The 16,000-nt window shown below is 42.7% G+C and overlaps 2 protein-coding genes across 3 annotated transcripts in view; both read left to right on the forward strand.

Moving 5' to 3' along the window:
- Positions 1-109: 109 nt before the first annotated feature.
- leprot (leptin receptor overlapping transcript) lies at positions 110-6,586 on the forward strand. 2 transcript variants are annotated; one of them, XM_014189486.3, is made up of 4 exons: positions 110-314; positions 3,098-3,173; positions 3,446-3,632; positions 4,483-6,586. In XM_014189486.3, the coding sequence occupies exons 1-4, from the start codon at positions 299-301 to the stop codon at positions 4,597-4,599; spliced, it is 396 nt and encodes a 131-aa protein (XP_014044961.1). In that variant the 5' UTR covers positions 110-298; the 3' UTR covers positions 4,600-6,586. The 2 variants fall into 2 exon arrangements, with proteins under 2 accessions (XP_014044961.1, XP_082829391.1); XM_082973265.1 differs by having other exon boundaries at positions 179-305.
- Positions 6,587-11,487: 4,901 nt separating this feature from the next.
- The window catches only part of LOC106598452 (3',5'-cyclic-AMP phosphodiesterase 4B), a 104,838-nt gene continuing 100,325 nt past the window's right edge, over positions 11,488-16,000 (forward strand). The window contains exon 1 of the mRNA XM_014189494.3: positions 11,488-12,185. The gene's annotated coding sequence lies outside the window, so the exon portion shown is untranslated. The remainder of the gene's footprint in view (positions 12,186-16,000) is intronic.

The following is a 16,000-nucleotide window of genomic DNA, read 5'->3' on the forward strand; positions in this document are numbered from 1 at the left end:
GAGGACTACCAGGCTATTTCAATTAGTTACGATGAAATACTTCAATTCAAGAGCAATTTTACAGCAAGGAATATTTTGCACAGTAGGTGTCAAAAACATTCCGTAGCTGAGCTCAATAATAAAATTGTGAAATATAAATACAGTGGAAATAGAAACGTAGACTAAACGTAGCGAGAACAAATGGCTCCTTTAAGAAAGTCAGCTGACGCAAATAAAAAGTTCGAAGGAGGAAATAGGAAGTCGTTTACGAACAAACCAAGCACAAAGAAGAGAAATTGACAATTTAAGACATAAGACAATGGCAGGTATTAAAGGTAAATTGATTGATACTTGCTCTACACAACTCTCTTGTTTCCATAAACGTTTTCTCCCCGCCACTGGCAAGCCAAGTGCAACATTGTATCGGTTCCACGTATGCTACGAACACTTATTATGGGTCTTGGCTAGAAGGGATCGAGCTTTTGTCAAATAACGTCAAAAGTAGATTTTATTTTAGCGAACCTTTATCCTTTTCCTAACCGTAGCCCTATTTCCCTAACCTGCTGCGTAAATGATCCTAACCTGCTACAAAAAGTAAAATCTGACGTTAATAAAAAAAAACATGTAACCGTCCTAGCCATGATACTTGTTATGGTGTCACGTATAACTTTTACTTTGTTGTGAAGCGTTGCGGTGGCGTATACTGTCACATTGACATGTTAGTTTGTTATCCAGTATTAAAATATAAAATAATTATACAATGTGCTTGTGTATTTCCCTACAGTTAAGACTCAAGTACGTTTTATTTGTCTACTTGAGAGAGTTCGCTTCAAACACACCGACACCATAATTACATACATTTCCAATGAAACGCTGCGTTTTACATTCAGCATTGCTTTCAAATGCAGTTGTGCTGCATACGTTGTTTTATCGAATGTATGCGTCGAACTGTATGTGTATATGGCTTGACAGAAATGGTAGCAGAAGGTGAATGTTGAACTTTTATTGCATATATATATATCAAGATGATGTGTGCTATTTTGCGCAACGACGCTATCGGTGTGTTCGAAAAATGCCTCGATCACACCGACAGTGTTTACATTTTGGTACATCAGAAGTACATTTAATTTCCAATGGAACGTTGCGTTTGCCTTGTAGCAGTGCGTTCTGTGTTTTGCATATGTTGGATTTATACGTCATGCTTCGAATAGACCTACAGTGTTTTACGCAAAGTAGCAAGCAGCATCATCAGGATATGTATCCAGCAAAAGTTCAACATTCACCTTCTCCTACCGTTTCTTTCAAGTCATCTACGCATAGTTTGATTTTATTTAACTAGGCAAGGCAGTTAAGAACATTCTTATTTACATTGACGGCCTAACCCGGACAACATTGGGCCAATTGTGCGCTGCCCTATGGTACTCCCAATCACGGCCGGTTGTGATACAGCCTGGAATCGAACCAGGGTCTGTAGTGACGCCTCCAGCACTGAGATGCAGTGCCTTAGACCGCCGTGCCACTCGGGGAAATAGTAGGCCGCATCATCTGGATATATGTGCAACAACAGTTCAACATTCACCTTCTGCTACCATTTCTGTCAAACCGTCTACACATACAGTTTGATGCATACGTTCAATACATCCACCGTACAGTATGCACCACACAGAACGCACTGCCTCTGCAACGCTACGCTGCAAGACAAACACTGTTCTATTGAAAATGAATGTAGTTCCGGTTTACCAAAATACAATGACGCTGTCGGTGTGTTGGAGGCGTAAGAGCAGGGGAGACGGCAGTGGCAGACTGGAGCCTGGCCTGTATGGCTTCTTCACGTGGCCACCTAGTCACATCCTTGCCTGGCGTGAACATATTCACTTTTTGTGTGGGTGGGAAGGGGTGTATGATGGGGTTATTCTCAATTGATTCTATGTATTTGTCTATTCATGTGGACAATAAAGTATATCATACACTACCGTTCAAAAGTTGAGTCACTTAGAAATGTCCTTGTTTTTGAAAGAAAAGCACTTTTTTGTCCATTTAAAATAACATCAAATTGATCAAATACAGGGTAGACATTGTTAATGTTGTAAATTACCATTGTAGCTGGAAACAGAAGATTGAGGACTTGTGAGGTGTCTGTTTCTCAAACTAGACACTAATGTACTTGTCCACTTGCTCAGTTGTGCACCGGGGCCTCCCACTCCTCTTTCTATTCTGGTTAGAGCCAGTTTGCGCTGTTCTGTGAAGGGAGTAGTACACAGCGTTGTACCAGATCTTCAGTTTCTTGGCAATTTCTCACATGGAATAGCTAGCCTTCATTTCTCAGAACAAGAATAGACTGATGAGTTTCAGAAGAAAGTTCTTCGTTTCTGGACATTTTGAGCCTGTAATCAAACCCACAAATGCTGATGCTCCAGACACTCAACTAGTCTAAAGAAGGCCAGTTTTATTGCTTCTTTAATCAGCACAACAGTTTTCAGCTGTGCTAACATAATTGCAAAAGGGTTTTCTAATGATCAATTAGCCTTTTAAAATGATAAACTTGGATTAGCTAACACAACGTGCCATTGGAACACAGGAGTGATGGTTGCTGATAATGGGCCTCTGTACGTCTATGTAGATATTCCATTAAAAATCTGCCGTTTCCAGCTACAATGGTCATTTACAACGTTAACAATGTCAACACTTTATTTCTAATCAATTTGATGTTATTTTAATGGACAAAATTAGCTTTTCTTTCAAAAACAAGGACATTTCTAAGTGACCCCAAACTTTTGAACGGTAGTGTGTATCACGGGCAGTGAAGGCAATCCACACTGCAAACGGTCAACCAGCTCTCTCTTGAGAGAGAGAAAAGAAAATGTAACTTAATTGTGTAAATTCCATTTATCCTTTTATTTATGTTCACGATGGCAGAACCTTATTATTAGTTGCATAATACACTGTTATAAGTTGCATGCTACCTTTTTTTGAATTTGAGTATTTATTTGGATGGGACATTTGGCTGCTTAGAGTGAGTAGACTACTGAGTAGGATCCATCTTTGCTGGATAGCCAGTAAGAACCCTGTCTGTAAAAGTGACAACTGCCTCACCATCTCTGTTTCTGTCGTCCTATAGCGCTGGTTGGCTTGTCCTTCAGTGGAGCTATTGGCTTGACTTTCCTGCTGTTGGGCTGTGCACTGGAGCAGTATGGGTATGTATTTGCCCCTTACCTCTGAAATCTGTGAAGACACTTGTTAAATGGGACCACATATGGAAGTTAGTGGTGTAGCTAACTCTGATGCAATGTGTCACGATTTTCTCCAAGGTGGTTAACCCTATTGGAGCAGTGGTTAGTGTTTTTCCATATGGGCTGGGTGACCCAGGTTCAAAACCGGCAAGGGGTGTTATGTTCTGCATCTCTGATAATTAAATGAATATGAACACAACTGATTTGAACCGGTTTTGTTTTCATTGTTTTCTCAGGGTGTACTGGCCTCTCTTCGTCCTCATCTTCTACATAATGTCTCCTATCCCCACCTTCATATCCAGAAGGCTCAGTGATGACAGTGACGCCGCCAGCAACGCATGCAGAGAGCTGGCATGCTTCTTCACTACGGGCATTGTGGTGTCTGCATTCGGGCTTCCTATCATACTGGCCCGGGTTGCATTAGTGAGTCCTGCCTGATATTGTCAATGGCCAATGACTGTCATGTGTCATTTTAGTTGCTTTATGCCATTGTAAGCTGATTTAGGGTCAGTTGAAGTGTTGATGCTCGTAATGGTCATAATGACTTAGGTAGGTAAAGCTGATCCTAGAATGAATGTAGTTGTGAATGGTAGATGCTGGTACGAGTCCTGATGATACCCAATAATAGCTAAGGTAACTGAAGGTGGCTCCCGAGTGGCGCAGCGGTCTAAGGCACTGCTAGAGGCGTCACTACAGACCCTGGCCTTCCCTGTGGCTCAGTTGGTAGAGCATGGTGTGTGCAACACCAGGGTTGTGGGTTCGATTCCCACGGGGGGCCAGTACAAAAAAATAAAAATAAAAATAATGCATGAAATGAAATGTATGCATTCACTACTGTAAGTCGCTCTGGATAAGAGCGTCTGCTAAATGACTAAAATGTAAAATGTAATTCCAGGATGTATCACAATTGGCTGTGATTGGGAGTCCCATAGGGCCGTGCACAATTGGCCCAGCGTCGTCCGGGTTTGGCCGGTGTAGGCCGTCATTGTAAATAAGAATTTGTTCTTAATAAATGTAAATAAATAAAGTACTACACCTATATTACTTGTTAGCAGAGCTGTAGTTAACATCTAATAAATCAAATTGATAGGGCACAACCAATGAATGTATCTCATCTAGGTTTTGTTCATAACGTCACACAACAGAAACGTTTAAAAAAATGTTGCAGTGGGGGGGGGGGGGGGAGACAATTTTGTCATTGGACAAGTCCATGTAGTCCCTTCCTGTTTTATTCCGTCTGGTGCCTAATGAACATGGCCCTGTCCTCTTACAGATCCAGTGGGGGGCCTGTGGCCTGGTGATGGCCGGCAACGCTGTCATCTTCCTGACCATCCTGGGCTTCTTCCTGGTGTTCGGCGGGGGAGACGACTTCAGCTGGGAGCAGTGGTAGACCGTCTGTGGATCTCTGGCACAATCCCAAATGGACCCCTAGACCCTACGCCCTATGGACTTGTGGAGATCTGAGATTTGACAGGTGCAAACAATATGGTAGTAGCTTCACCTTGCCCTCTGATAGACTAGGTGGAAGTTTCACCATATTGTTTAAACCAATCAAATCTACTCTGATCTCTAAAAGTGCATAGGGTGTAGGGTCTAGGGATCGATTGGGAGACAGAGTGAGTCAGTCATTCCTGTTAACAGCAAGGTTACAGTGGTGGACGACAGATATGATAAACCAAAAAGCTACTACGGCCTAACGTCGCTACTAACTGACGTTTTAAGAAGCTGATGCTGACTATTTAATGTCCTATTTAATGTCCTATGTTCAAGGGATTGGTTAGTGAGGAGAGGGTGGCACTGAACAGTGTGTCTGGGATGTTAATGGACAATGACACTACGATGTCTGTCCTTTTTTTTTCTTTCACTGACACCTGATCAGTTTTCTTTTTTTTGTGTTTATAGTATTCGCTCCATTATTCCCTTCAACCTTTTATGCCTTTTCTGTCCCCTATGCTGAGGGAGAGTCATTGAAAACCAGTGTCCTGTCCAGGCAACCCCCCCCCGCCCCTCAGTGAGAAGACTGGATAGGTGTTAAGCATATGGTGAAATATCATCAAGGGGAAGTGTTCTTTTAACATCTACACAAGTGTTTAGGGCTAGAGTGGTTGTTTCAGGACAAGGCCCACCTCTCTACATTCATATCTATAGCGCCAGAGGCTAGTTTAAGGATCGTAATACCTTGTACATGAGTTATGAGGGATACTATTGAATGATTTGTCGTAATCACCACACTACACCGTCTGTTTCTACTTCATTTAAGGAGTATTCTGTTTGTGAAAATATCTTTATTTTAAGCGTAAGCATTTCAAATCATCTACTCATTCTTGCAGTTGATTACGTGTGTACCTTTTTTGTTTGTATCTATTTCATATGATCACTTTGGGTATGACTACATAACCAGGTCAAGGTTTCTGTAGTTTGTCGTTTTAAACATGTTGCTCCAAGACAACAAAAAACACTTTTTATTTTAGGCCCTTCTGCAAATGTTTCCACCAATACCAAAGGCCATTTAAGAAATGAAGGTAGACATGATTCATTCCCTCCACTAAGGTTTCTGATGTGTCTATGATTAAACACACAGTTCATATTAATTATGAAAACATCATTGTTATGCCATAAGCTGGTTGTCTTCACTGAGGACAGAAGCTAACATAAGGGTTTGTGAATCATTGTCTACATTTGTAAAGGAATGTTGATTTCACACATGGAATGTAAACACTATATATTTTACGTTTTTTAGACCAGATCTGTTTGTGTTCAAATGAAGTGCCCATGTTTCTATTCACCAACAAACTCATTGACAAGTGCCTGTTAAATATATATTTTTTACTTACTCAAAAAACGTTTTTATATAACTTATAAAAGTCACTTTTTACATTCTGTACTGGTAAAGCCCGAGAACCTATAGTACATTATAGAATGATGTATTGCAATTAGTGACCAAATGTAACCAGACTACTTTATACTTCGTGATTGCATGTTGCTATAGCTAAGTATGCAGTAGGCCTACTTACAATCAATGTCTTATTTTCACTGAAGGGTCTATTGAAAGGTGTTTCAGGGAGAGTGGCCATATGCAACAACTAAAATACAAGTTTCCAAATCACTGATACACTTGTGCGTGTGTAATAGGACAAATATAAGCACCCACCAAAGAAAAACATATTGAACATTGCTACATGATCTTATCTCATGAATATAAGCATTGTTTTATGAGCTATCGTTCATTACTTTGTGTTGCACATGTACTATAGGCATCAACTCGTAACATCACTTTCAAAACACAAGAGGGCGCCAGAGATCTGTATTTCAACTCCTGACATAATAAACCTATACATAGTCTGTTTTCTAACAATTAAAACACTATTGAAATAAAATATTTCCTGTTTTCTTTTTAATATGTCAATATTTCAATGGCCATCTTTTGAGTCCAACATCTTTGCAGTTTTACATCGAAGGGGTTGCAATGGAGAGAGAGAGAGAGCTTTGGGACAGAAAGCCAGAACACAAGTGCAGTTTGCTGGCACAGTCACACAGGAGACTTGGTAAGTAAAGAGATATCCATTTTAGGAAACCTTATTACTGAATCAGATATACTTAGACTTATTAATAATGTTAGTTTCTTCTGAGATTGTACTGTATGCAACATTTAACACATTGAGTGATATGCTGATTTAACTATATCACTTGACACTTTTTTTTGTAGTCAACCACAAAAATGATTTCTATACAGAATCGTTGTATCTGTATACCATGGCCATTCCCTAAGTAGTATTCATGGTTGGAGCATTTTAGTAGACACCTGGATTTACACAGCAGCCATAATGACTGGAGACATCTCTGTGAAGAGCTCCCTTGGGAGACATACAGACAGAGGGAGGATGTTAATTGGAGACTAACCAATTGGAGGCTGACCCTAAATTCAGATGATAGGCCTAAACATTGTTTTTCTTTAGTATGTGACACCACAAATAGACTTAACCTTTCAATGAAATCCATTTTTTTTTTGTCATGTACACAGTTTACAGCAGGTAGAAAAGGAGCAGTGTAATGCTTGTGTGCAGGTTCCCTCAACATTGCAGTACAATAATCAACATTAATAGGTCAAATAAAAGATTACACGTAACAGAAGAGGTAGTATGCTTAGTAACAGCCTGATATGTACACAATAGGATATACAGAACAGATCATGGATGGATATACAGAACAGATCATGAACAATAGGATATACAGAATAGATCATGGATGGATATACAGAACAGATCATGAACAATAGGATATACAGAACAGATCATGGATGGATATACAGAATAGATCATGGATGGATATACAGAACAGATCATGGATGGATATACAGAACAGATCATGGATGGATATACAGAACAGATCATGAACAATGGGATATACAGAACAGATCATGAACACTGGGATATACAGAACAGATCATGAACAATGGGATATACAGAACAGATCATGAAGAATAGGATATACAGAACAGATCATGAAGAATAGGATATACAGAACAGATCATGAACACTAGGATATACAGAACAGATCATGAACAATAGGATATACAGAACAGATCATGAACAATAGGATATACAGAACAGATCATGAACAATAGGATATACAGAACAGATCATGAACAATAGGATATACAGAACAGATCATGAACACTAGGATATACAGAACAGATCATGAAGAATAGGATATACAGAACAGATCATGAAGAATAGGATATACAGAACAGATCATGAACACTAGGATATACAGAACAGATCATGAACAATAGGATATACAGAACAGATCATGAACAATAGGATATACAGAATAGATTGTGAATGGATATACTGAACAGATAATGAATGTGCGATGTCAAGTATGACTATTTATTTATTTACAAATATAAAAAGTGGGTATTGGCTTGGTCGTGCAGGATATAATAGAATGGCTCTGTGTGTGTGTGTGTGTGTGTGTGTGTGTGAGAGAGAGAGTGAGTATGTTTGTTTATGGATGGCTGTGTGTGTGCCTGTATGTAGGGGTTAGATGTGGGGAGAGTCGGTGCAGCTAGGCTCTAAGGTGCAGCTAGGCTCTAAGGTGCAACTAGGCTCTGAGGGGCAGCTAGGCTCTGAGGGACAGCTAGGCTCTGAGGGACAGCTAGGCTCTGAGGGGCAGCTAGGCTCTGAGGGGCAGCTAGGCTCTGAGGGGCAGCTAGGCTCTGAGGGGCAGCTAGGCTCTGAGGGGCAGCTAGGCTCTGAGGTGCAGCTAGGCTCTGAGGTGCAGCTAGGCTCTGAGGTGCAGCTAGGCTCTGAGGTGCAGCTAGGCTCTGAGGTGCAGCTAGGCTCTAAGGTGCATGTCGGCACAGGGAGACAGCTAGGGTTAGCTGTTCAGCAGTCTGATGGCCTGGCGGTAGAAGTTGTCTCGGAGCCTGTTGGTCCGAGACCCGATGCTCCAATACCTCTTGGCAGATGGTCACAGTGAAAAGTCCGTGGCTCGAGTGACTGGAGTCCTTTATGATCTTCCTCAAACACACAGATGTTCTGGAGGCACAATTCAACTTATTTACATAACGAATTCAATGCCAATTGAATTCACCAACAAAGTAAAAGCAACATGATTACGTGTCTAATGTTTATTTAATTAGAAAGAAATCAATGGCTGTTTTATTTCAGGCCGTCTGTGTGTTGCCATTTTGTGTTTAGCAAAGTGCAACTCTTTAAGAAGACAAAAGGAGATTTAATGGTACATCTGTCACTGTGCTTTGGGTTTATCATAATTGGCATGTCATTGATTCTAGGATGCATTGTGCTGTGAATGGGAGTGTGATGACGCAGGATCGAGGGATTCTATCATCAGACGGATTGGGAAACATTGTGCTGTGAATGGGAGTGTGATGACGCAGGATCGAGGGATTCTATCATCAGACGGATTGGGAAACATTGTGCTGTGAATGGGAGTGTGATGACGCAGGATCGAGGGATTCTATCATCAGACAGATTGGGAAACATTGTGCTGTGAATGGGAGTGTGATGACGCAGGATCGAGGGATTCTATCATCAGACGGATTGGGAAACATTGTGCTGTGAATGGGAGTGTGATGACGCAGGATCGAGGGATTCTATCATCAGACAGATTGGGAAACATTGTGCTGTGAATGGGAGTGTGATGACGCAGGATCGAGGGATTCTATCATCAGACAGATTGGGAAACATTGTGCTGTGAATGGGAGTGTGATGACGCAGGATCGAGGGATTCTATCATCAGACGGATTGGGAAACATTGTGCTGTGAATGGGAGTGTGATGACGCAGGATCGAGGGATTCTATCATCAGACGGATTGGGAAACATTGTGCTGTGAATGGGAGTGTGATGACGCAGGATCGAGGGATTCTATCATCAGACAGATTGGGAAACATTGTGCTGTGAATGGGAGTGTGATGACGCAGGATCGAGGGATTCTATCATCAGACGGATTGGGAAACATTGTGCTGTGAATGGGAGTGTGATGACGCAGGATCGAGGGATTCTATCATCAGACGGATTGGGAAACATTGTGCTGTGAATGGGAGTGTGATGACGCAGGATCGAGGGATTCTATCATCAGACGGATTGGGAAACATTGTGCTGTGAATGGGAGTGTGATGACGCAGGATCGAGGGATTCTATCATCAGACGGATTGGGAAACATTGTGCTGTGAATGGGAGTGTGATGACGCAGGATCGAGGGATTCTATCATCAGACGGATTGGGAAACATTGTGCTGTGAATGGGAGTGTGATGACGCAGGATCGAGGGATTCTATCATCAGACAGATTGGGAAACATTGTGCTGTGAATGGGAGTGTGATGACGCAGGATCGAGGGATTCTATCATCAGACGGATTGGGAAACATTGATGTGATGTGGAACTTGACTTGTGGCTGTGTTCACGATATCCATTTTGTTTTGTCAGAGAGAGCGAGAGCGAGAATGTGTGTGTGTGTGTGTGTGTGTGTGTGAGAGAGAGGTAGTAGAGAAACTGTATAAGAGAGTGTTTGTGTGAAACTGTGTGTGTGTGTGAGAGATTAAGGTGCAGTTGGATGAATGATTTAAGGCATCATTATGGAGTTCACCAGGGTCAAATAAAACAATATACTGTTGAGACTCAGAGGTACTAACCCCATCTGGCCTTGAAGCTGTGAATACCTCCATGAGGCTTCTGGTCAAAAGCAGTGCACTACTGTATGTGGGGAATACGATGCCGTTTGGGATGCAGTCATGGAGTAATTCAAAGCTGCAAGGCCGGATGGGGTTTGTATACGTCAAGCATAAACTTCAGTATATTGTTTTAGTTGACCCTGGACCCATAAGATTCTGGTCATAAGGCTTTTCAGACTTGAGGAGCCTCTGAGGCAGATATCGATGACACAATAATATACTGTGTGTGTGTGTGTGTGTGTGTGTGGTGTGTGTGTGTGTGTGTGTGTGTGTGTGTGTGTGTGTGTGTGTGTGTGTGTGTGTGTGTGTGTGTGTGTGTGTGTGTGTGTGTGTGTGTGTGAGCGTACGTTTGCTTGTGTGTTTGTATGTGTGTGTCGTGCGTGCCTGTACATGTGTGATTGACGGGTACTATATAGGTCAGGGAGTAGGATGATGGTAGGATGAAAAAAGAAGGGGCCCTGGAATGACCATCCATCATTGGCATCTGAGACAACTTGCCTGGCAACAGCCTAGAAATCAAAACTGTTTGGACCGGCCCCTCTAGCCTTGAACATAATGACTCCTCATAAAGGTATAAACAGATGGTTATAGCCAGTGCTCACAGTTACCTGCCCAACAGTTACCATGCAGGTGCCCGTTTTTTGGAGTAGGGTGAAGTTGCCCCTAGACACTGATCTTGGATCAGTTTTGTATTTCCCCAACTAATGGTTAAAGGTTAGGATTTGGGGCAGGGGAAGCTGATCCTAGATCTGCACCTAGGGGAAAATTCAACAGAGCGCTCACAGCTGGCTGCCCAACAGTTACAATGGAGTTGCATGTCTTTAGAGTTGGCAGGATATCCTGGCCAGTGGCCCCTGCTGGATCCAAAAACTCAGCAATCTAGATGAGGTGAGATATGCAGGGAAAGTTAGGACACTGGGTGGCCCTGCTATGTGGGATGGTTAATGCAGTATTATGCAGTATAATGACTGCAGGATATTTTTAATAGCCTGGCTGGATGGCAGCTGGATTGACTGAGACAGCCTATCAGATTCATGAATGCTGATGATGTCAGTTTAGTGTAATTTCTTCTGTAGGCTGGCCAGAATCAAAACTAAAAGAGGGAAGGAGAGAGCGAGTGGGGAAGCACGGGCAACGGCCAGAGAGAGCGAGTGGGGAAGCACGGGAAACGGCCAGAGAGAGCGAGTGGGGAAACACGTGAAACGGCCAGAGAGAGCGAGTGGGGAAGCACGGGAAACGGCCAGAGAGAGCGAGTGGGGAAGCACGGGAAACGGCCAGAGAGAGCGAGTGGAGAAGCACGGATAACGGCCAGAGAGAGCGAGTGGGGAAGCACGGGAAACGGCCAGAGAGAGCGAGTGGGGAAGCACGGGAAACGGCCAGAGAGAGCGAGTGGGGAAGCACGGGAAACGGCCAGAGAGAGCGAGTGGAGAAGCACGGGATAACGGCCAGAGAGAGCGAGTGGGGAAGCACGGGAAACGGCCAGAGAGAGCGAGTGGGGAAGCACGGGAAACGGCCAGAGAGAGCGAGTGGGGAAGGAAGGGAAACGGCCAGAGAGAGCGAGTGGGGAAGGAAGGGAAACGGCCAGAGAGAGCGAGTGGGAGAGGGATTCAGGGGTGTGTTTCGTCTGTAGTCTGCATCACAGGTAAAATAGGAGAGAGAGAGAAGCACGCGACGGAGCACATAGGATAGTGCTGAAGTCAAGAAGGTTAACAGAGACCGGACCGTATGTTCATACTTCATAAATACACTTAGTAATCTTATAAAGTGGACTACTCTCCGGGTAAGGTGTCTTCTACTTTGTTTTGGGGTTTTTGGTGTGGGGGTCTCTCAGTTAGTAGTAGGCTACCGCCTTTTGTTCATCGAGGGGCTGAGGATGATTTTAACATATCATAGACGTAGCTGTACGGAGGCCTGGCTACCTTATCTAATTATATATATTCTAAACCTTAACTCACCCATGTTTCCCTTTCAAGTCCACAAACATATAGCTGTCGTCCATGCACCTCACCTTGTTTTTCTACGTAGATGTTTCCCGGTGGTAATGAATGTGTCATCTTGCATTCGACTATTAGAAGTTGCTACAGTGTAGCCTGGGTATGCTAACATCTCAAATGACTGCTTTCTCTTCATCTCATCCCATAATCTTGTGGAGGTTACTAGGTTGTCTGTTTTGCATAACTCTTTCACCTGAAACAGCGTAAATCTGTGCAAATCACTGAGTATGCTACCATTAGGTTCAACTAATGACAGAAGCCAAGTTTATTGAAGGGTAAAAGTAACTACCAAAATAAAGGAAAAACAAACCGAGTCTTTATAGGGCGTTGGGCCACCGCGAGCCAGAACAGCTTCAATGCACCTTGGCATAGGTTCCACTGGAGAGATGCGACACCATATTTCCACAAGTCCATCATGTGGTGTTTTGTTGATGGTGGTGGAAAGTGATCAATTGGGTTGAGCTCTGGTGACTAAGACGGCCATATGGTTTTCATGTGCATCAAACCAGTCAATGCCCTGAGGCGGGCGGGCATAGCCATGATAGCCAAAATAATGGTCTACCCAGCCAGCATTTCTATACATAGCCATGGTGCGATGTTAATCGCTTCATTATCTCAGAAAACATACCTGTGTGGACCACCTGCTTTCAATATACTTTGCATCCCTCATTTAGGCAGTTACCCTGAAGTGAGTGAAAGTGATGGAGAAGGGTGTATCTCTAACACACACAAGGTCAAATCCAATTTTATACTTCATAAACTACAGGTGTGGACTAACAGGGAAATGCTTACCTAAGGCCTTACCCAACAATGCAGAGAGAAAGAAAATAGAAATAATAGAAAAGTAAAACACGTAGTAGTAGTAATAATAATAATAATAAGATACACAATGAGTATTGATTACTTGACTATATACAAGAGGTACTAGTACCCAGTTGATGTGCAGGGCTACGAGGTAATGGAGGTAGATATGTACATATAACTAGGATTAAAGTGACAGAAAATAAACTGCAGCAGCGTATTTGATGAGTCTTAAAATTGAGTGCAAAAATGGTCAATGCAGATAGCTAAATAGTTAACCAAATAGCTACCCGGACTAACTCTTTAGCAGTATTATGGCTTGGGGTAGAAGCTGTTCAGGGTCCTGTTGATACCAGACTTGGTGCATCAGTACAGCTTGCCGTGCGGTAGCAGAGAGTACAGTCTTATGACTTGGGTGTCTAAAGACACCGCCTGGTATAGATGTCCTGGATGGCAGGGAGCTCGGCCCAAGGGATGTACTGGTCCGCACGCACTACCCTCTCGCCGCAGGGGTGGTCAACTCCAGTCCTCGAGGGCCTGATTGGTGTCACAGTTTTGCCCCAGCTAACACACCTGACTCCAATGATCACCTAATCATGATCTTCAGTTCAGAATGTAATCAGATTAATCAGCTGTGTTTTCTAGGGATGGAGAAACAGTGGGACACCAATCAGGCCGAGGATTGGAGTTGCCCATCCCTACGTCGGCTGCTAAGCAGGTTCCATACCAAGGGGTGATGCAGCCAGTCAAGATGCTTTCAATGGTGCAGCTGTAGAACTTAAGGATCTGAGGGCTCTTTTCAGCCTCCTGAGTGGGAAAAGGTGTTGTCGTGTCCTCTTCACGACTGTGTTGGTATGTTTGGAACATGACAGATCCTTAGTGATGTGGACACTGAGGAACTTGAAGCTCTCGACCTGCTCCTCATCAGCCCCGTCAATGTGAATAGGAAGAAGACTCAAGGCTGTAATCGCTGCCATAGGTGCTTCAACAAAGTACTGAGTAAATGGTTTGAATACTTATGTAAATGTGATATTGAAGTAATTTTTTTAATAAATTTGTTAACATTTTGAAAAACCTGTTTTTGCCCTGTCATTAAGGGGTGTTGTGTGTAGATTGAGTATTTGTATTTAAAAAAAAAAAAATCTATTTTAGAATAAGGCTGTAATGTAACAAAATGTGGATCAAGTCAAGGGGTCTGAATACTTTCCGAATGCATTGTACCCATGAGTTTACCATTCAAATTGCTAGGGTTAGAGGTTCCAACTTCCAAGCCCATTCTATCCATTCGTGTGCTACTGCAAGACTCATTTGTTTTTTTTTTCAGAAAGGAGCAACAAAGTTTCATCGCTTTGTTAAAGAGTCCATGTTTCGGCTAAGAGCCCCAAAAAGGCTAGAGCCCTGGTCTTCATCCATAACTGTCGGTTATAAGGTCATTGTCCCAGCCCTATGTCAGGGAAGTGAAAATTCAATCCCAGATCCACACTTTGTCTCTGGCTGGTCTCTGATATGAAATATCAAGTCTGTGGCTGCTGGAGCTGATGCACCATAGTGTGCGGTGCCTTTTGACGTATCAAAATATACACACAGAGGGAATATGCTTTTGGACTTTGCCTAAAGGCCATCTATGGTACAGTTGAAGTCGGAAGTTTACATACACTTAGGTTGGAGTCACTAAAACTCGTTTTTCAACCACTCCACAAATTTCTTGTTAACAAACTATAGTTTTGGCAAGTCGGTTAGGACATCTACTTTGTGCATGACACAAGTAATTGTTCCAACAATTGTTTTTACAGACAGATTATTGCACTGTATCACAATTCCAGTGGGTCAGAAGTTTACATACACTAAGTTGACTGTGCCTTTAAACAGCTTGGAAAAATCCTGAAAATAATGTCATGGCTTTAGAATGGCTTTTTTCTGATAGGCTAATTGAGTCAATTGAGTCAATTGGAGGTGTACCTGTGGATGTATTTCAAGGCCTACCTTCAAACTCAATGCCTCTTTGCTTGACATCATGGGAAAATCAAAAGAAATCAGCCAGAAAAAAAATTGTAGATTTTCACAAGTCTTGTTCATCCTAGGGAGCAATTTCCAAACACCTGAAGGTACCACGTTCATCTGTACAAACAATAGTACGCAAGTATAAACACCATGGGACGACACAGCCGTCATACCACTCAGGAAGGAGACGTGTTCTGTCTCCTAGAGATGAACGTACTTTGGTGCGAAAAGTGCAAATCAATCCAAGAACAACAGCAAAGGACCTTGTGAAGATGCTGGAGGAAACAGGTACAAAAGTATCTATATCCACAGTAAAACGAGTCCTATATTGACATAACCTGAAAGACCGCTCAGCAAGGAAGAAGCCACTGCTCCAAAACCACCATAAAAAAAGCCAGACTACGGTTTGTAACTGCACAATGGGACAAAGATCATACTTTTTGGAGAATTGTCCTCTGGTCTGATGAAAGAAAAATAGAACTGTTTGGCCTTAATGACCATCGTTATGTTTGGAGGAAAAAGGGAGACGCTTGCAAGCCGAAGAACACCATCCCAACCGTGAAGCACAGGGTGGCAGCATCATGTTGTGGGGGTGCTTTGCTGCAGGAGGGACTGGTGCACTTCACAAAATAGATGGCATCATGAGGGAGGAAAATGATGTGGCTATATTGAAGCAACATCTCAAGACATCAGTCAGGAAGTTAAAGCTTGGTCGTAAATGGGTCTTCCAAATGGACAATGACCCCAAGCATACTTCCAAAGTTGCGGCAAAATGGCTTATGGACAACAAAGTCAAGGT

Source organism: Salmo salar, chromosome 03, assembly GCF_965601325.2.
Source record: "Salmo salar chromosome 03, fSalSal1, whole genome shotgun sequence".
Lineage (NCBI taxonomy): Eukaryota > Metazoa > Chordata > Actinopteri > Salmoniformes > Salmonidae > Salmo > Salmo salar.

What these genes read in the sequence shown, in the direction of transcription:
- leprot (XM_014189486.3), top strand. An exon ending in TGTGCACTGGAGCAGTATGG is followed by an intron (nt 3,174 to 3,445) that starts GTATGTATTTGC and finishes TTGTTTTCTCAG; the next exon opens with GGTGTACTGGCCTCTCTTCG. An exon ending in TACTGGCCCGGGTTGCATTA is followed by an intron (nt 3,633 to 4,482) that starts GTGAGTCCTGCC and finishes GTCCTCTTACAG; the next exon opens with ATCCAGTGGGGGGCCTGTGG.